The sequence below is a fragment of the Haemaphysalis longicornis genome, unplaced genomic scaffold, assembly GCF_048455015.1.
Source record: "Haemaphysalis longicornis isolate Haplotype H1 unplaced genomic scaffold, Haemaphysalis longicornis Haplotype H1 scaffold_4, whole genome shotgun sequence".
In the NCBI taxonomy this organism is placed as follows: Eukaryota; Metazoa; Arthropoda; class Arachnida; order Ixodida; family Ixodidae; genus Haemaphysalis; species Haemaphysalis longicornis.
Window position 1 is genome coordinate 51,161,284 of NW_027526361.1, and position 25,526 is coordinate 51,186,809.

General features: G+C 49.5%; 1 protein-coding gene across 9 annotated transcripts in view; it reads left to right on the top strand.

Annotated features, from left to right (window-relative positions):
• Window positions 1-25,526, top strand: part of LOC144178680 (uncharacterized) — a 135,583-nt gene that overhangs the window by 10,462 nt on the left and 99,595 nt on the right. For 6 of the 9 annotated variants that reach the window (XM_077706689.1, XM_077706694.1, XM_077706696.1 and 3 more), the window contains exons 5-31: window positions 914-1,117; window positions 1,620-1,738; window positions 2,267-2,376; window positions 4,191-4,295; window positions 4,405-4,462; window positions 5,367-5,544; window positions 6,065-6,179; window positions 8,152-8,345; window positions 12,510-12,600; window positions 13,388-13,430; window positions 14,051-14,160; window positions 14,807-14,941; window positions 15,636-15,749; window positions 16,738-16,848; window positions 16,969-17,073; window positions 17,490-17,671; window positions 18,286-18,450; window positions 19,321-19,451; window positions 19,885-19,980; window positions 21,138-21,461; window positions 21,981-22,112; window positions 22,908-22,988; window positions 23,538-23,704; window positions 23,791-24,051; window positions 24,544-24,664; window positions 24,827-24,985; window positions 25,440-25,508. In XM_077706689.1, the coding sequence (XP_077562815.1) occupies window positions 914-1,117; window positions 1,620-1,738; window positions 2,267-2,376; window positions 4,191-4,295; window positions 4,405-4,462; window positions 5,367-5,544; window positions 6,065-6,179; window positions 8,152-8,345; window positions 12,510-12,600; window positions 13,388-13,430; window positions 14,051-14,160; window positions 14,807-14,941; window positions 15,636-15,749; window positions 16,738-16,848; window positions 16,969-17,073; window positions 17,490-17,671; window positions 18,286-18,450; window positions 19,321-19,451; window positions 19,885-19,980; window positions 21,138-21,461; window positions 21,981-22,112; window positions 22,908-22,988; window positions 23,538-23,704; window positions 23,791-24,051; window positions 24,544-24,664; window positions 24,827-24,985; window positions 25,440-25,508 (3,680 nt within the window). The remainder of the gene's footprint in view (window positions 1-913; window positions 1,118-1,619; window positions 1,739-2,266; window positions 2,377-4,190; window positions 4,296-4,404; window positions 4,463-5,366; window positions 5,545-6,064; window positions 6,180-8,151; window positions 8,346-12,509; window positions 12,601-13,387; window positions 13,431-14,050; window positions 14,161-14,806; window positions 14,942-15,635; window positions 15,750-16,737; window positions 16,849-16,968; window positions 17,074-17,489; window positions 17,672-18,285; window positions 18,451-19,320; window positions 19,452-19,884; window positions 19,981-21,137; window positions 21,462-21,980; window positions 22,113-22,907; window positions 22,989-23,537; window positions 23,705-23,790; window positions 24,052-24,543; window positions 24,665-24,826; window positions 24,986-25,439; window positions 25,509-25,526) is intronic. The other 3 variants (XM_077706690.1, XM_077706691.1, XM_077706697.1) reach the window with 3 other exon arrangements.

Sequence of the window (25,526 nt, forward strand, 5' to 3'; positions counted from 1 at the left end):
CTTGCCATGGACTACTTGTGGGCATTTTAAGGTTGTGCATTTTCCCCTGGAGAGCTTGCCCTGATAGCATGGGGATCACGATTTGGCGAGTTCAATGATACCATGTTTTAATGGGGAGAAAGCGACAGCAGTCACTTGTGTATTGAAGTTTGGGGGCAGTTGAAGTTTTCCCACATTTTGCACTCATCTGGGCCTTGAATTTTGGTGTGCCTCAAATCTAAGGGGTCCCTGCGGCGCAGGTCTCGGATGTACATTTCCGACTATCTGAGTAAGAAATTCCGAGCTGTGCACATTGTGCTGTCCAAGAACATTAGTTTGGGTACTTACTCATTGTAAAAAGCTTCATCACTGCAGCTGTATTTCCAAAGAGGTTAACAAGTGATGGATAGTCATGGACAGCCTAAGCTGAAACAATGAAACAGTGGCTGATACTTTATTTAGTAATTAGGCAAGGAAAACTGAGAGGACGACAACAAAATAAATGCTTTTCTGTACCACAGTAGCGTATTTATGGGGGCACAGTGGTTTTGGTCATTTTTCTTTTTTTCCTGCCCAATTACTAAATAAAGTATCTCAGCCTCCGTTTTTTTGTTTCAGCTTTGCCTGTTCATTGCTGTGCGAGTTGGGCAGTACAAGTGATTTTGGTGGGCAGATGGTAGGGTGATTGTAGAATAACCAAATTTATAGAGAGGTGGGGTGCTGGAGGCATGAGGAAGCGCATAACAGCATAAGCAGGAACAATGGGGGAAGAAATAAAGAAAGAAACAGGGCTGATGCAGCTTAGGAGGAGCCACTGATTGTCCTAAGGTGCCGTTATCCTGCGGTGCACCAACTAAACAGCAGCGGTGACAGGTGAAAGCCCTGCGGGCTACTCTCTCACCGCCAGGGGTGCTCTCCATTAACCAATATGCAGGCCGGAGCGCGTGTGCGCACTGTGCAACCTGGGCGAGTGCAGCTCCATGGGCCAGGGGAAGCTGGTGCGGTTTGAGCCCACTGTGGGCTTCCACCCCTTCCGCAAGGCTGCCAAGCTGCTGCAACGGGGGCCACCATCCACCGAGGACAGGGGTGTCACAGCGGGACCCCTGCGACGGGGGGGCAAGGGACTCCGAGTGTCCAGGTAGGCTGGGTTGCAAACCCCTCTGGGCATCTAGCCATCTAGACATTAGAGAGCTACAGCAGAGCGTAGAACCGGTCCCGGTACAGTAAGCATAGCCGATTTGCACCACTACACATGCACAGAATGGCCAAAACCGGTGCTATGCATGCACAGACGCACCCACCGTGTACCAGGCCCTGATTGTACTAGTTTTCTGCTCTGCTATAACTCTCTATCGTTGCAATGCATGGTGTTTCAATGCACGTTTGAGGGCTCTCTCGCCTCAATAACCGGTTTCATATTCACGTGTAACAAGTCTTAGTCATCTTTCTTCTCCTTGAATGGTGGCAGAAAGGTTACTTGTCTCAGCGTGTCTCAAATGGCCTGGTTGGTGAAGCATACTTGGAGGCAGAGGGGAGAAAGTGTGAATGTGATTATAGTCGTGCCACTTTGAATGTCGTGTAGGAAACTGTGTGTGGGGCGCCGCGTAATTTTTTTTTTATTCCCCCCCCCCCCCCGACAGAGGAAAGCCTTTTTCTCGGCTGCTGTCCGCGGAATTCAAGTCTTCAAATGGTGCTGAAGAGACGTCAGGAGTGGGCTTTGCAGAGGAGCCTGAAGTGGCAACCGTATTTGAGGCCTCAGGTAGTCTGCTGCTATAGTGGTTTTACACTGCGGAATTTTCTGTTCATTGCGTGGGGTTTTTCATGGTGCCTGACAGCTTAATAAGCTGAAGGGGATTTGGATTGTGATCACATCAGGGGGTAGCAAGTATCTAAAAACTAAATGTCAAACGGCAAGTGAATAGTGCCTGAACCACAATACTGCAATGGGGACTTGGGCATTTGCACAGGACTGTGATTACAGCCATGTTCAAGATTAGGGCAGTGGGAGAAGACAACAGCATCTACTGTGTTTTCTTATCTACTGCTCACACTTCTTTTTGAAAAAAACAAAAACAAAAATAAAACCAATAAAACCATTTTTTGTAGGCCCTGGGGAGGGGGTGGGGTGGGTGAGCAGTTTGTGAGTAAGTACAGTAACAGGTGCTTGGGAAATTTAGTGTGTCTTCTTTCTTTTTTCTTTTTAGGGCAGAAATATAATTCGAAAGCTGGGGTGCCAATTCGCATGCAATGCCAGAGTAATTGCCTGTTATGTTTGTGTTTTTTCCAGGCCACACGTATGTTCACAGAAATTGTGCTGCATGGTCAGAAGGTGTGTGCCCTGGGGAAGATGACAGCCTCATCCATGTGGACAAGGCAGTCTTTGCTGCCATGTCACAGGTACGAGTGGCTTTTTGTGCATTTGTGGGAGTGGGCGGGATAGGTTATGTTAAATTGCGTGGAACAAATTATGTTTTTATGGGCCACACCGTTGTGTTGCTCATTCTGGTGTGCTGCTGGTTAAAACGTGAGAGGTGCACATTCTTTGTGTTATCCTTTTGTTAAAGGGGTCTCGAAACATGTTTTGAACACAGCAAATACGATAAAGGGGTCCTGAAACATGTTTTGAACGTGACAAATGTGCCAGTGCCGCCGTTTTGGCCACATGGTCAACGACACCTCTGCCAAGTGTACTTTCTTATTTTTTTTTTTTTGCTTGCAGCAGAATGCTCGCAGTTTTGTTGCAAAGTTAGTAACTCTTTTTTTTTTTGTGCTTATTCTGAGTTCCCACCATCATCGTATGTTGCTGCTTTCAGTATCACATTAGGCTATTAGGCAGCTTTTTAATGCGCCTCTCGTGGGTGTGTCGACTGCTCATTGCAGTGGGCTCCGTTGACACAGGTGCATTGGGCTAAAGGGACCCTGCAACACTCTTTGAGAAGTGCAAGTAAACCTGCGCGACGTTTAGATTACACTGCCAGGAATACCTGAGCCAAATATTGCACGTGCACGTGAAGCGGTGAGCGCGCAAATCGATGTGAAAGACGCGAAAAAACCAACCGCTCTCTCTTCAGTTGTCCTCATTATGCATGGCCTAAGGGACGTCACATAGGCCATGGCTGCCCGATCGGCTGTCACTGGTCAACTTCGCGGCTAGATTCTCCCATTTCCGTCGTCGTCATCGCTGTGTACGAACCTCTTCTATGCCTGAACCTGTAGGCACAGTTTTGCCGTTTCTTTTGTGTTTTGAGTGCGCGCGGAGTTTGAGTGATGAGCTCAATACTTCCCTTTCAACGGGACCACTCGACTACAAATGTTTATTGCTTCAAAAACGCCCTACCAGCCTGAGCGCGCACTTGCGAGCAGGCACCCATGCCTGCTTTTTTGTGGCACCAGACCAGAAATAGGCCCCTCCGCGTTGCGGAGAAAAGGAGAAAACTACCCGGCATGTGATATATCGAAGGCCGCCAAAGAGAATGCCGCGAGCCGCCCTCCTCTACAGGAGAGAGCGCGCAGCTTTCGTCACGTTGTCAGCGGTCGAGTTGAGAGGGAACGATTATGCGCGATTTCTCATCGCGCGTAGTTTCGTTAATTGTGAACGGATTTTCATAATTCTTGCGGGAGGATATTTCTGGGACAACAGACCTTATCCCAAAACACATTACTAGTAGTCGATGGCAAGTGTTGCAGGGTCCCTTTAAGTAACATTGTCTGCAGAATGCGTGCATGCTATTGCGTTTGCCTAAGGGTACCTTTTTGTCTTTTAAATGTGTTGTACTCGCTCCTTGTCAAAGGTATAAGGGCAGCTTGTCACACTATGCTTTTGTGCACTGCTTGAGCGCGCCAATTTGTTGCCATAAGCCATTTATGGGAGGCCTGCTGTTGAGGCCGAGATGGTAGGCCACAATGTTACGAACAGCTTGGAAGAGAAGTACAGGAATAGCCGCCGTCTTTTGATATGTCATAACGGTGTTAACATTCGTCACTTTAAAAATCCTGGTGAGGCGAAATTACTTATACTTTGCTGCGTGCAACCCTGTGTGTTCAATAGCACAAGCCTGATCGGGTTATAGGGGATGCGTGCTTGAAGTAAAGCCAGTACAATAGATATTTTTTATAAGATATGGGGTGCAGTGGCCACTGTCTCTCGTACACACAACATTGCTTTTGGCTTGGGAACTTCACGTGAGAAAAATGTGTTCCTTTTTCTTCAGGTATGCAGCGGATGCCAAAAATACGGGGCTAGTATTCGGTGCCACTCGCCAGACTGTGGCATGATCTTCCATTTCCCTTGTGCGGCTGCCTATGGCTGTTTCCAAGTAAGTCCAGGCAGTTCCAATTTGCTTTCCCCTTCTCTGTGCCCTGCTTTGTACTCGTTGTTGTGTACTTGAGCTATAGCGGCCTGTCCTCTTCTCTTGCCTGCCTCAGGACATGAAGGCCCTGATACTTCTCTGCCCTTCCCATGCCGACAAGGCTGTGTCCTATGGTACGTATGGGGTTGGGGAAATTTTCTTTCCTGTCTGCGGTTCTCTTGTGGTGGGGTTAAAAAAGAAAGGCAAACCAGTTTTGACTAGACTGTTGTTAGTAGAGCCGCTAAATAAGCTACGCTTAAGAGCAACAACACTGATGCATGGCGGCAGCCATTTTGGGGTCCGACGCCAGGGCGGCCAGCTTTATGCGCCGGATTGCAGCTGATATTGACAGGCGGCATTGGTCCGAGCACCGTTTGGCAACCATAACAGCTGTGTTTACTTTTCGAAGATTTACAGACACTGCGCCGGTGCAATAGGGTCAGGCTTTGTTACGCTAGCGCAGCTTACTTAAAGTGGCTAGAGGTTACGCTAGGCCACTGTCGTTCTTTCCCAGCGAGAAGCGGTGCAGGCGTTTTCCACCTTCCCGCCAGTTGAAACAGCCTAGTACAGAGCAGCCTGGCATCGTTACTCTGGCTGGGGGCTTGAAAACTCACTTTCAACGTATCATACAGCCACACTGCGCTCCAAAAATCATGACTTATCGAAGAGTGCGCACACGGCAACCCAGAGTCACCAAAATGTCAGTGCCCGTGGGCCTTCTGGGGTAAACCAATTTCACGTGACGCGGTTCGACCAATGGCCGCTGCCGGCGGCATACGACAGAAAAGATTGCTGATACTCTGAAACCTGATATAGTGGCTCTGGTTGTTGGTAGTGAGAAGGCAGCAGGTGGGAAGGAAGAGGGGAGGTTGAGTTTTCCTGCACTGCCTCCCCCTACGGATCACCCACTGTCACATTTGTACGTGTCCTCATGTTGCCTAATAGCAGGCCCAGTGCTGCAGTTAGAGGAAACTCCTGCTGCGTCCTTTGCCGGTTTCTGCTCTTCTCTTGCCTCATGGTGCCGTTGTGGTGGTGCAGTGGGTTCGCAGGCCAACTGCCAGTCCTGCGAGGAAATGGTGGCCCTGCCAGAGCTGCTGTTCTGCACGGTGTGCGGGGCCCACCACCACGGCTTCTGCCTGGAGCCCTCCGTGGTGGTCACCCCAAGTGCCCGCCTGGGCTGGCAGTGTCCCGACTGCAAGACCTGCCAGGGCTGCAGGTGAGTGGGGGGGACAGTGATGGGGTACGGATATAGAAACTCTTCTTTCGCTCGTTATGTTAAAACCAAATTGAGTGCCGCTCCTTGAGAGCTACTTTGCTGCCCTCTTAAATTAATAACCGGTATTCGGGACTGTGTCTACTTTAAAACTGTACAAACTTTTTCGAACCAAAGTATTCCAGCCAGACTGAAGCTAGAGGGGCTGTTGTGTAAAGGGGATTCCCTTCGAGCCTTGCAAGTTTTGCTCTGCTCTAGCAGGAGAGGCGCAGTGTCTGTGTATGTTGGCTTGGACGGGTTGAAGTTGGTTTAGAGTCCAGTTAATGGCAGCAACTGTTTGAAAATAGCAGGCAATAATGTACCACCCGAATATGGTGCACCTGTTCTTACATCTTTAAACTGCATTGTGCTTTTCTTGCTGATTAGTTTTGTATTTTTGGGTGCAGGGGTCGGGGATATCTAATTGTACTTGTAGGTGTCACACTTCTAATTGTGCTGTTTTTCTCTGATATCTTTCCCCCAGGCGAGCTGGTGATGACGCCCGGTTACTCACGTGTGACAGTTGCGACAAGGCCTTTCATGTGTACTGTGTGAAGCCCATGGTGGCCAACGTACCAAAACACGGCTGGAAGTGCCAGGTAGGCAGACAGTGGTGACCCCATTCGATTGTGTTCTGTAAGTGCTGTGTTGCATGCTTTTTGCTTATAATTTTTATTTTACTTGAGCACATTCTGGTCCCCACAGCAGCTGAATCTGTGTTGTTGCAGGCTAATTTTTTGGTCTGCGGGAATAGTGTTTTTTTGCTGCTCTCAGACCGAGTACTAATGGAATAAATGAGTTTGTTCAGATAGTTCTGAATTGAAGCGGATAATTTGCGATTGCCAATGCAGAAACTCAAATCTGCAATTCTGAAGGTGAGCTTCAGCAACTGGTTAAAAAAAAAAAAAAAGAACTACAGTGGAATCTCGGTCATACGAATCTCAAGGGGCGGCAAAAATATTCGTATCACCCGAAAATTCGTATCATCAGAAAACGAGAAAAAATGGAATTGTGCCGCGCATGTGACAGGCGGCGGCAACATGGCGTCGGCTGTTGCCGTGAAGAGGCGCAAGTAGCTTCAGCGACTGCTTGTAACCTTTTGTTAAAACGCAGCTCAAGGTGTAAACTAAGTTGCTCATGCGGGGAAGAGCTCATAAAGTGGGAGAAAACTGCGCTATAAAATACCATCCGCGCCAAATATGCGCCGCGGAGGTGGCCCGGCCAGCTCCTGCGAGCGCTTCGAAATTGCCGCCATGAGGCACACGTCTCCCCATTGGCGCAAGTCATGAGGCTCCTCCCACTGCCGTTCGCGGCAACGTTGGCGGCAACCAAGGCTGAGCACGGCCGCGCTAGGGCGGCGACGCGCGCTGTGTCGATACCAACGTGCGCACACGGCCGCTCTAGCCCGGCCGTGGGCAGAAACCACCCCAGCAGGGGCTGGCGCCAAGGTGCCGGCCCGAATCGTCAACGCGGGAGTCGAAAGAACGCGTGCTCACCTTCGACGCGACGTGCGCACGCGAACCGCATGCGATTTGTGCGCGTCGGCGTTGAACGCGCATTATTTTCACGCCCGCGTTGACGATTTCGCCCCCGCGACAGATGCTACCTCGCTCGGAAAATGACGGCCGACGCGCGCGGCAGTGGGAGGAGCCTGCCGACTTGCGCCAATGGCGAGGTGCGCTCTTCATGGCGGCAGTTCGAAAACGCTCCGGACAGCCCGGTGGCCCCGCCGGAAATGTTTAGGCCTAACACCCCAGCAGATATTGAATGGGCGCTTTCACTACCGGCGCGGATGATGTTTTATAGTACCGTTTTCTTCTACATTATAAGCTCCTTTACCGCTCAAGCAACTTCGTGCGTGCCTTGAGCGATATTTTAGAGAGCGCTTAGAAGCGGTCGCTCGAGCTCCCGACGCCACTTCGCGGCCGAAGCCGCCGCCATGTTGCCGCCGCCGGCCGCGGCGCGTGCAGGTGGTTACGCGGCAGGGTCAGCGCGCCTGTGGCGTGCGCAGCGCGTTTTCGCGAGCAGAAAACGCTCCATGCGATTCACGCTCCATGCTTTTGTGCCCGCGCGCAACCAAGGCCGCACGGCCATACTAACTCTCCCGCCTCCCGTCCACGCCGCTGTCGTCTGCTCGCGGCTCCCGTGTTCGTATCACCCGCACCAGGGGATAAATGCGTACGGATCATCCGAATTTTTTTACATTGCATACAATGCATTTTCGCCGGGGAATTTTAAAAATTCGTATCACAACGAAATTCGTATCAACCGAATTCGTATCACCGAGATTCCACTGTACCTTGGCTGAGTTCAGAGTTTCATGAAAACTTTTTCATGGCATAAAACAAACACAGCAGCAAGCACAAATAAATCAGCTTCTAGCTTGGCTGCTGTTTTGGATACAAATTCCATTCCTAAACTGACCATCTCTGCTTCCGCCCAGACTGTGGTTATTTTGCCCTGGTCACCTTGACTGCCTTAATATCTTAGGCACTTGCGCTTTAGTCACTGCTGAGAGGCAAGTGCCAGCAGTGTTCTTTGAAGAAGGGGCTTCCCCCTTGCCCCTTGCAGAGCTGCCGGGTGTGTGGGGACTGTGGCTCGCGAACCCCGGGGAGCGGGCCGAGCTCCCGGTGGCACATGAACTTCTCGGTGTGCGACAGCTGCTACCAGCAGCGCAACAAGGGCGTGGCCTGCCCGCTTTGCGGCAAGGCCTACCGCCAGTTCAGCAACCGGGGGGACATGGCCCAGTGTGTTATGTGCCGCAAGTGAGTGCCTTCCTCCTGGGTGTGTCCAGAGTGGTGCCGTCCGGAAACTGCCTGTAAAGGGTGCTTCACTGCAAGCAGACTAGTCATTGGGAAAGCTAACCTCGGGGGGGGGGAGACTGATTTAAATTTGAAGGGGCCATAACCATTGTCGGCAACATTGTGTGGAGCACTCAAATGACAAGTGCCTCTCTAGAGGATTGAACGAGGTGCTGATTATATATGCATATACTGTATAAACCGGATTATAGGTCGACCCGGTATATAGGTCGACCCCGTACCTTGAGGTGGGAAAAGTTGACAAAAAAAATAATTCGGCACAGAAGCGCACTCACAATGTCTATATTTATTTTCGACGCCCGTCCGTCACTGCCACTGACTATGCCTGCCGAAGTCACTCGTCCGAGCTTTCAGAGTCGTCCGAGGATGACTGCTTCGCACTGTCATCTTCCATGCCATCAGGCGCGTTGATGATGTAGCACTTCCTGAACGCTCGTGTAACCATGTGGTCGGGCAGCGACTGCCCAGAGAAGGACACCCAGCTTGACATGGTCGCAACCGGCCCGTATAGGTCTTTTTGTTGTCGCCGGCTATCCACTCATTGTACAGTTCGCGGAGCCGGTCCGCGCATGGCCTCCGGAGCGATCGTGAGCGAAGTTCTCGGACGAAGTCCGCCACTTTGTTCTCCAACTCGGGGTGCACCGCTTGACGTCCAGAGAACGATCGGTTTCGGGGGTTGCACGCGCACAGCTTAGCTTTCTGGCTCCGCCAGTACCGCACACTTTTATCTGAAACGCCTAACTGGCGTTACGCCGCCATATTCCCATTCTGCTCGGTGACTCAATCGCCGTCAGCTTAAACGCCGCGGTGAACTGCCGTCGACTGCCGCCACTCATCTCTGAACAGAGACGTACAGAAATGTACGCTGTGGGCTAACGTACGGGATAGCAGAGGACCCCGGCTAGCTTTGCTAGAGAACGCTACGCGCCGTACACTAGCCCTGCGGAATCCGAAGACTCACGCACGGGTTCGAGTACTCACATGCGGTAGACAGGCTCCGGCAATCCAAAGTGAGGCTTTATTGCCTGGCAGATACAGTGCATACACCAGACAACACGACTATCGCTCGCGGGGAGACAGTGGCTCCTGTCGCTCGCTCAAGCCGCTGGGCTCAGACCTCGATATCCGTCATCACGGCCGCGGGAGCAGGGGAGGCATCCTGAGGCGACCGATCAGGGCAGAATCTCTCGGCAGAGTCCGTGGAGCCAACTGGGTTCACCGTCATCGGGGCATTCGGCGTAGGCACAGCCGAGCCAACCGACTCCGACCAAATCGCCCAGTCGACTCCCCGGCGGAGCGCCCGTTCGCCCCGCAGATCAGCTCGGAGGGGAGAGGAGATCTTCCCCAGGTCGGGGAGAGGGTGGCGCGAAGGAAGGTGGCAAACTGGTCCTCCTTCCCCCGCGCCCTCGCGCACACGTTCGCGGCGAGCCGGTTCGGCGCGTGCACGGGGTCACGAAGAGGTCATGACTGACGTGACGCGCCGGCTGCCCAAAATGGCGGCTCCCAGCTCGCGAAAACATGTGCAGGCGAGGCGTAGGGGAACACGGGCCCCCACAACGCACGCACGCGTAATAGACGAGTAAAAGACGAAAAACTAGAGAAAATCGAAATCAAATAAAGGCCTGATAGAGCGAGAGAGCAGTCCGACACGAATGGCAATGGCGATTGGCAACAGACTACGCTTGCACATTGTTGCCAGACAACAATTTACATTCTGCCAATGACCGCTATATAAGACGAGGGGTGACTTTTGTGCGGATTTTTTTGGAAAAAAACTCGACCTGTATTCCGGTTTATACGGTAATATAATCAGCACAGAAACATAATGGTGACCGAGACACCAAGGATGTAAAAACTGAAATTGCGTGTTCAGCTGTGCTAGTAACTTTTTGGTTCCTGTGCACTCTCTCTCTCTTTCACTTGTGCACAGTATCGTGCTCCTTACCTGCTTCCTATTATTTCGAACTTGGAAGCATTCTAAAAAAAAAAAAGGTAAAACAAATTGTGAACTTCAAAGGGACACTGAAGTGATTTGTAAACATTGCGGGATTACTAGCGCAAATTGTAGTCCGGAGTCCACAGGCCATGTTTTGACCACTCTGAGTGCGTTTATGCGAATTTATTTAGCAGAAAAATCAATTCGAAAATGCTGTCCTCTTCTCTGCATCCTCACCCATTTTCTGTGGCGTTTTCACGTGACGTCAGGAGGAGATGACTTGGCTTGACTGCGCTGCTGCACGGCTTGCTGATCTTCGGACAGAGTCAATTGGCCCAGCGTCAGTTGACCCAGAGTCAATTGGCCCAACGCCGGCCGCCGACGGGTCGTCGCAATTCGTTCGCTCAGTTGAAACTAAGCCGCAACACATTTGTTAATGGAAGAATGTGCCTTTCTTTACTTTGTTAGTTTGTACACTGTATCAAGCTCCAAGTCCAGGTGGCTCCACACAAGCGCTGCACAAGCGCGCATGTGATGTTTCGCTGACTGGTTAGCTAGTACGAAAATCTAAGGCCACTTGAAGGACGAAGAAGTCAGCGAAGCCAATATAGGTTCTAAGGAAATAAAATCAACTGAAACTTTTACCGTACAGGGTAGAACTAGGGAGCAGGAAGCACTTTTTTTGCGCTGGGTGAGCAAGCACAGCGGTCAGCAGCACGACGACGAATCTGCGAACGCTTTTTCGTCTAAGAAATGCAATTGCTAGGCGTGAGATATTCTGAAAATTGGGGGACGCTTACTGCACAAATGCTATACAACAAATAGTCACCTAAGCTGCTTGAAATTCTAAAACTAAATAAAAGTGTTTGCTGGTTATTACATTATATACCTCATATTTCCAACGCTGGCAGCGCTGGCCCGTGGCCGAGTGGTCTGGAGCACTAGGCATGTTATTTTGCAAGTTGCAAGTTCGAATCCCCGAGGATACTTTTTTTTTTTTAAAGTTGACTTAAAAGTTGACTTTTTCGTTTTCGGCCGATGTTCTCTATACGGAGTTCACCATTTTAGGGCGTAACGTTTACTGCTCCGCAAGCGAGTTCGCAGAACGCGTGCAGACTGACACTGACGCGCTAGCGTGTTCTCGTTGGCATTCTGTTGCCATAAGCACTGACTGCTTGCGGGCAGTGGGCACAGGCCAGAATCAGGAGACCCTCGGCCTGGGGCGAACATGCATTTCACGATACAGGCATGAGTGAGGCAAGCTCCAAATATCGGGGAAAAGCGCATGGCATTTGAGCGTCTGTGCTGACGCGGAGGGCGTTCATCCACTACGTATATGGCCTCGGCTAGTGATTGCTACGATTCCAAGCCATCCTGGGAGGCTTATCTTGTGCATTTTACAGCTGCAACATGGCAGAAGCGCGGTATGACGATTACTGAGATATCGAGAATGCGTATCAGATAATGTCGGATGTCAAGCATGTTGTTTTACAAAACCGAAACCGGAACTTGTTGGGCATCGTCCAATCACGGTGCATCTCCTCCCGTCGTCACACCGTTTAGTTGGTGCGGCCGCCGCAGACCGCTAATGGTAGTTTTTCTTTTTTTGAGCTGTATAATATAATTATTGACTTGTAAACCAGATAAACGATAAAAAGTGTGTTAATTTAAGCCAGTCTACTCACCGCAAGCAAAAACGGGAGCTTGACAAATTCACTTCACTGTCCCTTTAAGAAATGTCTGTTAGTGCCTACTGTGTATCACTTGAACTCTTCAGGCATGCGTTTTTCATCTTTGCTATTCAGAAGTCTTTATTGGTCAGTAAAGGTCCATTTGCTGTTCCTGAAGGGCTGTGGGTAAACCTGGTTGGTCATTTCTGTGTAGTTGAAACGAGTTGGGCTTGACATGTATATTATTTATGCTCTTGTTGGGTATTATTATTGATGGTTTGACTGTTGGTTTGCATCATTATTTAGGGCGAAAACTCTATTCAACCGTAAGTATTTGCGCTCATGCTCACCTTCTGTCCGGGTTTCTTATCAACAAGACAGGTAAGCGAGCTTAGTTAGAGGGGAACCGGCTGTTTGCATTAGAATTGCAACTTGTTGTTAAGAGTTTCGTTCCCCCCCCCCCCCCCTCCGCCCCCTTCCTGCCCCATTTTTCCCTTGCAGGTTCATTCACGTAGAGTGTGACACCACACTCTCAAGCCCTCCCAAAGATGGTGACTACATCTGTCCAGTGTGTAGCAACACAAGGCAGCAGGTAATTTGCCGCATAAGGGACACCTAGGCGTAGATTTTGGATTGCATGTAGATAGTTTCAGCTTGGTAAGGCTCGTTGCAGCCACAGAGCTCCCATTCATGAAGGCTGAGCTAAAACAGCCTGCAATAAACAGGATGCTCACTTGCTTAACTTTTGCTTGCACAGTGATAAACATGATGAGGCAATTGTAGTCTGAAAGGCTGGGTTGATGTGTGGTGAATCATTGCACCAGCATTTGTATGTTTAAGCCCTCCTGGACATTTAGGCTGTTGTTGGGGTTATGGCTTCAGTAGCTGTAGAACCTTGTGAGTATTCTCATGTAGTGGGAGGTGTTAATGACAACTAGAGAGAGAAGTATTGTGTCAATTTGCTTTCCGCGGTGCTCTTCTGCATTGACTGACTGTGCTAAGTGCTTGCAGCACACACACACAAAAACTTATGGCAAGACTATATGGCAAGACGCACAAACTTATGGCAAGACATGCAAAGACTATATGGCAAGAGAGTGACAAAGAAGAGTGCTGGCTTGCTCTGTATTGGTTGTTTAGCAATGCCCTGTGTCTGCCGCCTATGTGCGCTATGTGTGTACTTGTACGCTACACATTCGTCCTCATGGGATGGCACTCTTTGTTGTCACGTGGGACTAGATAATGTTGCGGCTTTAGTATGGTCTTTGCTCATCAAGTTCGTAGGATGCTTCTTGCAGGGCACATCTTTGTGCCCACTGTGCTTTTTGCTTATGATGATGTGCTACAACATTCTTCTTCATTTCTCTAATTTTTTCAAGGCATTGATGTCGCAGTCCAGCAAGGCTGATGGGTCCATGCGATGTAAGTTTTTTTTTTGGTTGCCACTTGAGAGATTGTGCTAAAATACTCTGTGGGTGCATTTAGTGTTATTGATAGTTATGTGTTGTGCCTTTATCTTTAGCTGTATGCTGTACAGTATGTTGCACCAGTATGAACCAAAACAGGTACCTTTCGGAAGCAAGTTTGCATGTAATGTCACTAGCTCTAGCCAAGTATTGCAGGCTGAAAGGTCTTAATGGTTATGATGTTCACCTGCAATGGTTCACCTTGTGTAAGAGTTGCAAAGTATTAAAAAAAAGTGTTAAAAAGTATTTATAGCTTGGTGAATAATGCAAGTATTGTCGGGATAAGCTGCATCAAGTTTACATTGGAAAGCATTTGCAGATTTTCATAAATATGTGACTGCTGTGTTCACAAAATTTGGTGATGCGTACCGTTTGCATTTCAGGCTATCTTGAGCAAATAGTCATTGGGGTGGAAAAGTAAAGAAAAAGAGAGGTCGTTTCACTAACAGCTCAAAAAAGTGTTTGCAGTATATGAGTGAGCATTTCAGCATCCCTTCCTCCTCCCTCTGTGACACCTAATGCGGTTTCTTTTTGGCTGAGTGAGTAACGTGTGTTTTTGCTTCCACCTTTCCTCAGTACGAACGCCAACGTCGGATGGCTCGCCTGACTACCTGTTTAGCCCACAGAAAGACCTGGCAGGATGTGGAAACGATGACTCTCGTTCCAGCAATGACAATGACGTCATGGTGAGTTCCTGGTTTGGCCTTTGCTGAGAGGCGCATTAATATTGAGTAGACTAGCATACAATAACCTTAAAAAGAGTAATGTGGAGTGGCAGAAGACCTTGTTCGAACATTCCTTAACTTGGATGAGTAAGCATTCAGCAAGTTGCGCACAAAATTCAGGTTTTAGCCTGGGCTTTTGCAGAACATGTATACTAACATAGAGTAAATCTAGAAAGGCGACTGTGACAGGAAAGAAAACTGTGCTTGAACACGTATTGGCATGGGTTGCTGAACATTTAGGTAGTTTTCACAAAATGTGGGACAATTTGATGTGTAAGGAATGCGAAACTCCTTCTGTGTGTTCAGTCGCAAGTTTTGAAGACTATGTCACACCAAGGCTTTATCATACACTAGAGTGGCAGCTCTTTCAAATGTCTAACCTCACTCAGAAATTTCCCAGGTTCGAACATGAGATTGTGGGTAGTGTCGGAACATTTTGCAGCATGGGCTATATTGCTCGGCTCTCTAAACGCATTATTTCATTATTATTTTTGAAATTTTGCTATAGTTGTTGGGCTCGCAAATGGCTGTGCTGTGCACTGTGATAACGCATAGAATTGATTGGGAGGATGGATACTTGGTCATGTGGGCGCTGTGTGCATTTCAGCAGCAGACCTCTGGAGGCGGCATGCAGTCCCCCGAGAGTGACACGAAGCCCCTGCCTCTGTCTCACCACTCGTTGGGGAAGCCACCGTTTGCTCGTTTTCCCGGAAAGCGGAAGTTTAGCGTCGGGAGAGCGAGGGTAAGTGGGAAAAAAAAAGCATGCCCTAGTGATGTACTGGCAGATTTTCTCCTCAATGTCCATTGCCACATTGTTCTCCGGTCGCCACTGCGCTCTGGGATTGGGGAACTCCAGCGGTGTGCCCTAGCTAGTCTACAATGAGTTATTGTCGTGACATTTTACTGCTGGCTTAATTGATCTATATTGCTGCGCTTTAGACTCGTGTTTGCTTCGCCTAGTCTGAGATTGAAAAAGAGAGGCAACAGACGATAGAAGTTTGCTGATGCTGCAAGGGCTAAATGCCAGCAACGTACACAAATGGAAGTTGTGGTAATGAATCTTATCTTGCCACAATTGGGGCGTACTTTTGTTTTGAACTCGGTACTTAAACATCAGCCTTTTCAATTTACAGTGCTTGTCAAATTCTATAATTCTAATTATGTGCACTTCATTTTTTATGCTTTTGGAGAAGTCTCTCGGCAGAATATTTGTCATGATGTTTGCTCCTAATGCTAAGGTGCTTGGCATCTTGGGTTGTGAATTTCTTTTACCAAGAAGATTCCTGTCAGGTTTGACGAAGCTTAAAGCATGGTGATGGAATGGAAGACAAGCCTTGTCAATAGCTTTTGTAGAACCACTTTTTGTAGAGCCAGCTCGTGTAGAATCCGAGTGAAAGAGATGGAAGCTTAGGTAACGAGGGACGTTTTGCTTGCAGGCCACTGGTGGGAAGTTTGCTGCCAAGCGAAGGGCCAAGGCGGTGGAGCTGCGAAGGAAGCGTGGACCGAAACCAAAGCTCAAAGCCTATTACCCCTGCTGGAATGTTTCTCAGGTCTGCAATTGTTTCACAAAACGCTCAAAGCAGAGATTCAGATGGGTGCACCTGCTTGGTCCCAAGAGGGCCGATGTGGGATACAGGGGGTTTCACCATGCCCATGAAATGGCCCATCCAAAATGCCTCAGAGAGGTTCACGGCGTCCACGAGGGAGACGCCGCAATGGGTTCGACTCACCGACAAAGGCGACGGCAGGCTCCAAAGGGCCAGGATGAACCAGGAGATTCGTAGGCCGATTGGTACAGCGCATACTGAATGCTAAGACAGGGCTAAGAACTGCACTGTACCGGTGCGCGCCTCAAGGCTCTACCCAAACGGGTGGCTGTTGCCGAGGTTGCATGTGGGCTGCTCGCAACGTAGGAATAGGCCTACCTTGCGCGTCCGTTTGGGGTCAAAAGCAGGCCCCGACTAGTCCAAGTGGCACGGCGGAGAGGGGACGGGCCAATGTTAGGATGAGCAGCGTCCCGGTTCTCCGCCTCCGATCTCCGCAATCCCCAATCTCCATTGGAGTGCATGCGCCGCGCTTATAAGGCACAGGGGAAAGGAGGCAGGTACCCGGGCGAGGAGGAGCGCGGCGCCTGCTTGGCATTCGGTGCGCGCTCACGGAAAGAGGAAAAGGGGACCTAAAGGGGTGTCCCCACAATGTGCGTGTGTCCATTTCGAATGAAGACCAGGGCTGCGGTCTCTTTCGTCTAGTCATTTTGCTTTTTATGTTACTGAGGATCGCGATGGGATGCTACTGTCATGTTGAGAACACGGTCATAGTACTGCTTACCCAATCTGCTTCTCATGCATGTGCGGGAATCGGGGCCCCTGTTCCAAGCAAGGATTTGAGGAGAAAAAAAAAAAAAACCACTGTGGGTGTAAACAGAATGGTATTTCAAGAAGGCACCTGTTCTTCAAGCTGGACCCAGTGTTGTGCAGAGCAGACCTCTTTGTCAGCATTCATTTCTTGCAGTGGTGGTGACCTTTCGTCTTTTTCCAGGGGACTGCTGCTGTCACTCCGGAAACCAAAGAAATGAAGCAGGATGATGAGCCAGCTATGGACAACAAGATGGTTCTGTTCTCAGCTAACGACGACTTTGTTTTGAGCCAGGTGTGTGTGTGTGTGCATGCGTGTGTGCTAGAGCTCTTCACTCATCTGTGCGTTAACGGCTCGTTTCCATCCACAAGCGGCAGGGGCAGCAGTGACGTATTTCCTTGTTGTTCCTCGCAGGACCTGTGCGCAATGTGCGGCAGCTTTGGACGGGCCGAGGAAGGCAGGCTTATTGCGTGTGCTCAGTGTGGGCAGTGCTACCATCCTTACTGCGTCAATGTCAAGGTGAGTGGCCCCTTTCTCTTTTTTCCCTGTCATTTTTACACACTCTGTGAACTTCTCGTGTTACTCTCTTTGTGAGGACCATCTGCAAATGTAATTTTGTGTCTTGCTGAGAGTAAAGAACAACCTTTAGATCATGTGTGCATCAGTGTTCAAAATGTGCCGTCTAGCGATACCTCGTAGGGAGAATTTCATTCAATTCTAATGTCCAACGGCACTTTTCCTTTCATTTTGAGGTCTGGGTGCTTAGTAGCTGAGGAAGTATGCCGCGTGTACTGCCTATGAGCGCAGTAGAAGTGTCATTTGGGGGAATCCTTTCCTAGTGACGAGTTTTCAGCTGCTTTGGCCAGTCCTTGTCCTAGTGACTGGTGTGAGCCTGCAAGGTGAGGTTGGCGACGGTGGTTGTGCCTCCCTTGCAGGTGACGAAGATGATTCTGAAGAAGGGATGGCGCTGCCTGGATTGCACAGTGTGTGAAGGCTGTGGCCAGCCACATGACGAGAGCCGGCTGCTGCTTTGTGACGAGTGTGACATCAGCTACCACACGTACTGCCTGTCGCCCCCCCTCGAGACCGTGCCACAGGGAAACTGGAAGTGCCGCTGGTACGACTTCTCTCTCGCTTCTTTCCATTGTAAATGACCACTTTTGTCTGGCTTGGTAGAGGGCTGTGCTTTGGAGGGTTTTTGCCAGAGAAATGACGAACCTCTGCGGTGTTGGCTGCTACTATAGCTGTCTCTTTGCGGTGGTTTTGGAGTGGGAGGGATGTTAGTGGGGCGCAGTGCTAATTGAGGAATTGCCCTTAGCAGTGGGGTTCGGAGTGTGAGTGTCACGAATTTTGCGGAAAGAACGCATTGTAAAGGTACAGCACTGCATGTTTTAACATTCAGCAAGCAAGTAGATTGTACTCACCGACAAGGTATTCTGTAAACCGCGGGAACATGACAAAACAGGAGGTTCATACCATGAAAAGAATGATCCGTGTGCAAGCGTTGTGTATGCACGCTATACATTTCACAGACTTAAAACATTTTGTCATTACCTTATTACTACCTAGGTTGTCTGTTTTGGCATTGATTTCCAGTGCAATTTCTTCTCTAGCTGCTGCGCTTAGGGACGTAAGCCGTAAGCTATTGAGCTTCATGTGGGCAATTTGTTTTGTTCGTGAAAAGGCTTTTCATCCCCCCCCCCCCCCCCCCCCCCCCCCTCCTCCCTCCAGGTGTGTTGTCTGCCTCCAGTGTGGAGCCACGGAACCGGGCTTCGGCTCCCAGTGGCAGAACAACTACACCCAGTGTGGCCCCTGCGCCAGCCAGACATCTTGCCCACTGTGCCTGCTCAAGTACCAGGAGAATGACTTGGTCATCCAGTGTGTCCAGTGTGAACGGTCAGTGACCCCCTTGCTCAGAGGAACTGTTTTTTTTTTTCCCCCTCATAAGTAATATCATGGGGGCCATGAAGGCTTACTCTTTGAAAGTAACAATGGAGCTTGGAACACACCACTTTGTGGTAGTTCTCAATTTTATGCGCGAAAGGCCATTATAATTGCGTACAAAATAAAGCCATCTACTGTACAGTGTTCGCCTGGTTGTTCCCTCACTTCCCTCCAGCTTCCAAGCAAGGCAGGTGGACTGGTTACCTCATAGAGCGTTCTGGCTTTGGGCCAGCAGAAACACTGCAGGCCTTAGCGATGTGGGGGAGTCTACAAATTGTTGTGCTTGTCAGAGACCCTGAAACCAGTAACGAGCACCTGTGTTTTGCCGCTGAAGCAGGAGGGAGTGGGAGAGCAGAAAACATGGGGCTTTGGCTGCCTTCTTTCTGCGTAGTAACAGGACTGCTGTTCCCTTACAGCACTTCAATTTTGTTGAGAATTTTAGGGGGTCTAGTTGAGTGTTTGATGTGGTGCCAGATGCCCAGTCCAGTAACAAAAGCATAAGATGGTTGGAAACATCAGTTGCTCCTGGTTACCTTCGGCATGTTTACACCCTAAGCTTTAGAGCCGTTTGTTGGCATGAATTGGACATCTTGTACTTTGTTTCTGCCAGGAAACATTTTGGTGCTCAAGCACAGATCGAACTCATGAGATATTGATCAGAAGTAGATTGGCTCCATTACAGTGCTTGAACTATGGCCGTGATAAGAATTTTTTTAGGCAAGATATTTGTTCCCAACACGTTTTAAAAGGTTATTCAGAATTATGCTTTTACATACCGTAAAAAAATGCCCACATTATTCTCCCTTCCCATGCACATTCCAGTTGGATGCACGGTCTGTGCGACCAGATCTCATCGGAAGAGGATGCGGAGAGATGCGCGGAATATGGCTACAACTGCCCTTACTGCCGTCCCAAGGATGAACTGCCACCCCATTTGCTGATGGACTATACCGGTATGGCTCGTTCTGGCTTGCATGTATAAGTGCCCTTGGGAAAGTCGAGGATCGGCCTTCAGATTGGCCCTTCAGCATTGTTTACTAAAGCAAGAGTCTTTCTTCACTTACATTCACTTTCTTTTTCCAGCTTTCTCGACCCTTAACGGCATCATTAACGGACGGTGCTGTCAAAGTTTAACGGCACCGTCCACTTGCAGAATTTGGCTCTCAGGCTAGGAGCTTGCGGGAAATTTTTAGTGTTGTGCTTGTAAATTATACGTAGCCTGCAAAAGTGTTCACAGTGAACAAGGAAGTTTCTTCTGCATGGATTCCCGACCCCTTCCTCTAGATATCTGTGCGTCAATTTTGTTAGAAGGCTGTACTAAGAAAGACTGAGCCAGTAAACAGCCGTTTTTGTGGCGCAAATCTTGCGTTGCTGCATTCTCGGCAGCCACATTGACGCCGTCACCGCCACCACCGCCTCCGAGACCCGAGACGCCTCCTACCCCACCGCCTGCGCCTCCTGTAAAACCAGCGAAAGAACCGGGTGAGTTTAGGGTGTTCCTTCTTTTATTTTTGCATAGTGCTTTCCACACTCTTATTTAGGCCTTATGATATCGCATCGATCGGTACATCGATAGCTGCAGTGTCCACGTCAACCCTCCGGGTACCTTTGTAGGGGACTTTTTTTTTTTAAATTCCTGAACTGCAACTTATCCTGGAACTTGAAAGACTGGAGGACAACCAAGTGTGTTCATTCACTTCCCTCTTGATGGAGCAAAGTTCAGTAGTAGCATTAGTGCAGACCCGTATTTGAGTGCAAGCACTCTAATAAAACAAAAATGATGGCTACACTATCGGGCAACATGAGGCAATAGAATAATGAATGGGAGGCTACAAAGTAGACCTTTTTTATTTTTTGGCATGTTCTGCTGTGGGCATCTATGGCAAATTTTCTGCTTTGTGAGAAACTTGTGCACTGCAGTACTTCTTATCAGAACTTAAAAAACGGCTGAAGGTTACTCTGACCCACTGTAAACATGAATATTCTGTTGAAAGTAATAGATTGCACATCATAGCAAGTAGCAACCAAGTAGTGTTAAGAGGGGGAAGTTTAGCAGCCAATGTGGGGAAACGCTGATTATTCCTTTGTCCGTTGTTGGTTGTGATTCCCTGTATGACCTAGTTTAGGTTTTAGTGAACAAATCTGCTTTTCTGGTCTTTCAGGTCTATTGCACGTCCTACCTAGATACGTACTCGTTGAAAGCACATACAAAATTTTCAGCCGAGCTGTTGTAGTAGTGAAATTTTCTTATCAAATCGAATATGAATATTTGTGGAAAGAAATATGGGTTCAAGTATTGTATCGAATGCCAGATATTTTCCTAGGTTATTCCCTTTTTCTTCTACTTCAGTACGTCTACATTTGACTGCATGAGCAAAGAGCTCTTTGTTGTCCTTGGGCAGCTTTATTGACCGTCAACTGGACTCTAGCTCCCCGTCAGTTCTGTTTCTGCGTATGTGTTGTCAAATATAAAAGTGTCTGTCTAGAGTCAGTCCCATGCTGCCGTCTGCCAAGACTGATCAAGTACCAATAACGATGGGCGAGTGTGTGACGGTTGCAGAGGCGGGACTACTGTCTGGTGACTGTCCGTATACCTGTCCGTGTAACGGTGGCCCCCCGTGTATGTTCCGTGGTTGCAGAGCCCCCTCCTCCGGCCCCGGCCAAGGCCAAGCCGACGGTGCCGCAGTTCTACATGGACGGGGTGTTCCTGTCGGAGTCGGGCATGCAGCAGATCAAGGCGCTCACCCTGGAGCAGCCCAAGCGGCAGCGGGTGCGGCGGCCCCGACAGCCCTCGGGAGGGGCCAGCCAGCCCCCTCCACCGCCTCCTCCCAACCCGGCCACCGGGGCCCCGCAGGGGAGCACCACCACCACCGCAGGCGCCCCCGCACAGCCGTCCCTGTCGGCGGGCCTGTTCGGCTTCCGGGGCCGCTTCTCCACAGAGGACTCCGAGGACGGCAGCAAAGGTGCGGGCGGCCACGTGTTGATAGACAGTGACACCCACCTGGCAGAAATCGCGCTGGAAAGGGGGGTCAGAGTAGCGGCGCACCTCCGTGCGGGGTGCAGGGCAGAAGAAGGTCACATACCGAGTTTCAAACTGGCTCTGTGTCTTTACCGACAGTGCTATGGTGAGAGAGAGAGAGAGATAAAAACTTTTATTGACACCACTGGCCTAAGGGGCCGCCATGGCTTGTGCTCAGTGTACGAGCTTTACAGCAGTTGCATCAATGTGTCACCGTAGCACAAGAGAGGTGGTGCCCATGTTGCGAGTGACACCACACACCACTTGGTGTGTGGTGTCGCTCGCAAGCTTCTGAAAAATCGAATGTTTCCACAAACGTTTCCGTGATAAGCGTTTCCAAGTTCAATTGCCTCGTGTCAAAGAAGAGGGCAGGGAACACATTTGAAAGCCTGTAGTTTTGTCTTTTTGATTGCTGCACTCATTCTGTGCGTTTCTGTCGCCGCTTTTTTCTTCTTTGCACCAGATCTCCTAGATGTGGACGTGGAACCTAAGATGGAGGTAGATGAGGAGACAAAGTTAACTTCCGAAGAGGTTGCCAAACAAGATGCTGAGAGCGAGCTGAAGAAGAAGCGCCAGCGCAAACTTCAAAAGCTTGGTACGCTTCCACTTTCATTTACTGGCATGTACTCGGAGCCTTATGCGCAATCTAATTTGGTCACCAAAAGAGCCCTGCTGCTAGAGCCAGGAAACTAAAGGACTCCAATCTGCTGGCTTATTAAAAAGGGGTCTGCTCCCCATTGCACACAGCCTCTCTATATATTATAATTCTATTTTTATTCCATTCTATTTTATATAAAGTGTGCAGTACCGTGCTTCTGCAGTTAATGGCTAATATTTTTTCAGGAGACATTTGGACAGTTCACTGCCAAATGTGGTAGTGCAGCCAATTTACAGTGAGGACAGCTCTACTTGCATTTAGTGATAAGGTAATTGTTGGTTGGCAAGTTGATCCACAAACTGTGTGGACTAGCTTTGTTCTATGAGGAGTTTCTTGGCATATTCTGAAAGCAGACGGCAGACTTTTTACCTCTCGCCTGAGCAAAACGTAAGGACTGGAATGGGGTACGAGTCTGCATTGGTTTTTCACATGCCCAAGGTTGTTACGTTGTGTCTTTACTATTCGGGGTACAAATTATGGGTGAAACAGATCTAAAACTGTCCTTGCTTACGTGGGATCAGGGTGTAGGCTTCTGGTCGAGGGAGGAAAATATTGTATTGATTTATTTTCTAAATGTGGTGGTAGAAGTATTTGACTTGGTGAGTGATGTGGCACTTGCTGTGTTGTTTAGGGGGGTTCCTTATCGCAGTAAGTATTCCCTACCCTGACATCTGTGTTTAACAGCTGATTTTTTTTTTCCTAGTCTAATTTCATTCTTCTGTTATTCAATAGGAATCGGAGGATTTGTCGCCAAGGCCAGAAGTCGGAGCATCTCTGCCAAGGAACAGGATGTGACGTTGCCTCTGGCTGGAGGTAAATGAGTGTCTTTTTTGTTATAGTTGTTATCTTTATTATTATTGTTTTTTTTCCCGTTTAGACAGGCTTTTGTTCATACACCATGTTGAGTTCTTGATAAAACACAGTCCAAGTTGTTTATCAAAATAAGAGGCTAAAGCAGAGTTTGCATGCCTACTTTTCTATGGGGAGGTACCACTGAGACTAGAAAAGTTTTACTGGAGCAGTATCGAAGTAAGCGTGTGCAGGAGCAAATATTTGTTCGAGAAAAAGATTTTATTAGTTATGGCACACAATGTTTTTTCTTAATCAAGTTCTGTGTAAGTGCATGTGCTATAGCACCTTTGTGCGACTTTGCTGCTAAGGCCACGGGAAAGCTTGTGGGTGCAGCAGTGAACAATGATGCTTCCCTTGTACGCAAGCGTGTACTGGTGGTTTCAAAATTCCCCGTAAATTGCGCTGGACAGTCTGGGTGTTCGAGTGCCCGAGCCTAGAGGGCGAAGAGGGGAAGAAGGAAGTGTGATTGTGACGTGACGAAACGTTGCCTCGCCCCTGCATTGCTTGCAGCCGGGGAGACAAGTTCAGAGGCAGCCCTGGCTGCACTCTCTGGAGATGTGGCCGTCCCGGCTCCTGAGCCAACTGAAACAACGAGCACTGTCGCAGAGAAGCCCAAGCGTCGGCGGCGAGTCAAGAAGAAGAACCCTTTGGAAGATAGCTTTCCCTCATACCTCCAGGTGGGGAAGGGGGAGGACAGCATCGCTGCGTTTGGAATGATGGGGATGGGGTGGGCACCAGTTCTAATGAGCTTCCGTTGGTGCAGGAAGCGTTCTTTGGTCATGACCTCCTGGTGACCAGCCGGACGGAACCAGCGCCTGAGATGCCGAGCGAGGACGACGAGGATTCCATGCCGGCGCGCCTGGAGGACAACTCCATAGTGGTGCTGGAGCCGCCGCAGGAGAAGTCGGACGACGCGTGTGTTCCGTCGGACAGTGCCGCTCCCTCCCCTGCTGCCCACACGATGGGTGGAAGCAAGGGAGAGAGCCCCGCTCTCCACGATGACGGCACCTGCACGCCAATCAAGGTGGGAAGGAGTGGGGCTTTGCTTATCCGAGTTGACGGCACAGTACCGCATAAATCAAAATACACAGATTTCCCCCCCCCCGTAATGCATGCATAAGTTGCCCAACGTCTTATATACAATGGTCATTGGAAGAAATGTGGGTTTTCTGAAATGTGTGGCAATCAAAAGTGCGCTAACGTGCCCCCACCACCATTGCCTGCCACTGCACAGCGGAGCTATTTTCTGCATGCCGATTTATTTTGCTCCTGGTAGAGGGCTTATACATGTTTTTTTAATACGATGAGCATACTTTTTCATATCCGCCTTCATTACATTTATGTTAGGGTGTTTTCATCTGCAGCGGCTGCAGTGCCATTGCAATTCTTGTTGCTCAGACACCTACCTAGTTGTTCAAATATACTGCTTGCAAGGCTAATCTTGTGAATTTGAGCGCATCCTGCTAGTAGCCAAGGGCAAGTGCTGACTGTCTTCGACATGTCTCTCTGTCTCCAGACTGGAAGCGACGACGAAGACTTGGGGCTGAAGGACATCCTGCCTCACGACCTGCCTCAAGACGACGAATTGATGGACATGCTCATGAACGAGGGCGATGACCTCTCAAAGCAGGGCTCTGGTAAGCACGTTTGGTTCCCTCTCGCCGCATGCACGGGCACCTTTTTGTGTCGCAGTGTTTGGGACCCCCCGTGGCAGTTTCTCTTGCGGAGTGCGGTGGTGATGTTTTTGTGGAGACCCCCGGGTGCACTCTGGTGTGTGCATGGTCCCCTTCCCCCTTCAGGCCTGGATGATGTTACCCTGAACGAGCACTCGGGCGCCGGTGTGTCAGAGGAGGAAGGCTCAGCAGGTGTCAAGGACAATGACCCCCTGTCGGGGAACATTGACACGGTGCTGCTCAGCCCACACTTCAACCTGGACAGCATGGTGTCCGCTGGCTCAGGTGGGCGCAGAACACCACTGGCTTGCACTGGGGCACTGCTCCGCACTGGGTGGGGTCTGCAGATTGGGCACTTCTCCTTGTTGCACGTGCAATGAGTGAGCGTAGGGAGCTGCGACTGCTAAATCGCAGTGCATGCATGATTGTTGACCTGTATAATTCGAACACTTTTCTGTGAACCACTGTTGCCGGTGTTCCTTCTTTTCTTTTGGCATCTCGGGTTGTTCAAAACTTCTTTAGCCTCCACGGCAGGGAACCATCCGGGGGGAAACGTTACATGAAAAGATGCTACAGCCTGTACGTCTCAAAATAGATTAGTTGGGCTGCTAAGCGGAAATGTGTATTCTGCCTGGTTGTAAAAGGGTTTTGTTTAATTTCAGCTTGTTCACCAGGCATGGTGGTTTTTATTTGTGTGTTGTCAAGGAGACAAGTGTGTGAGCCTGTGGCGTTTGTGCAGGGTTACCACACATGGACAGCAAGGATGTTGAAGATGTCTTCAAGGGTGTGCTTAGCCCTGGGGACAGCTGTAAGTGAGGCAACCTCT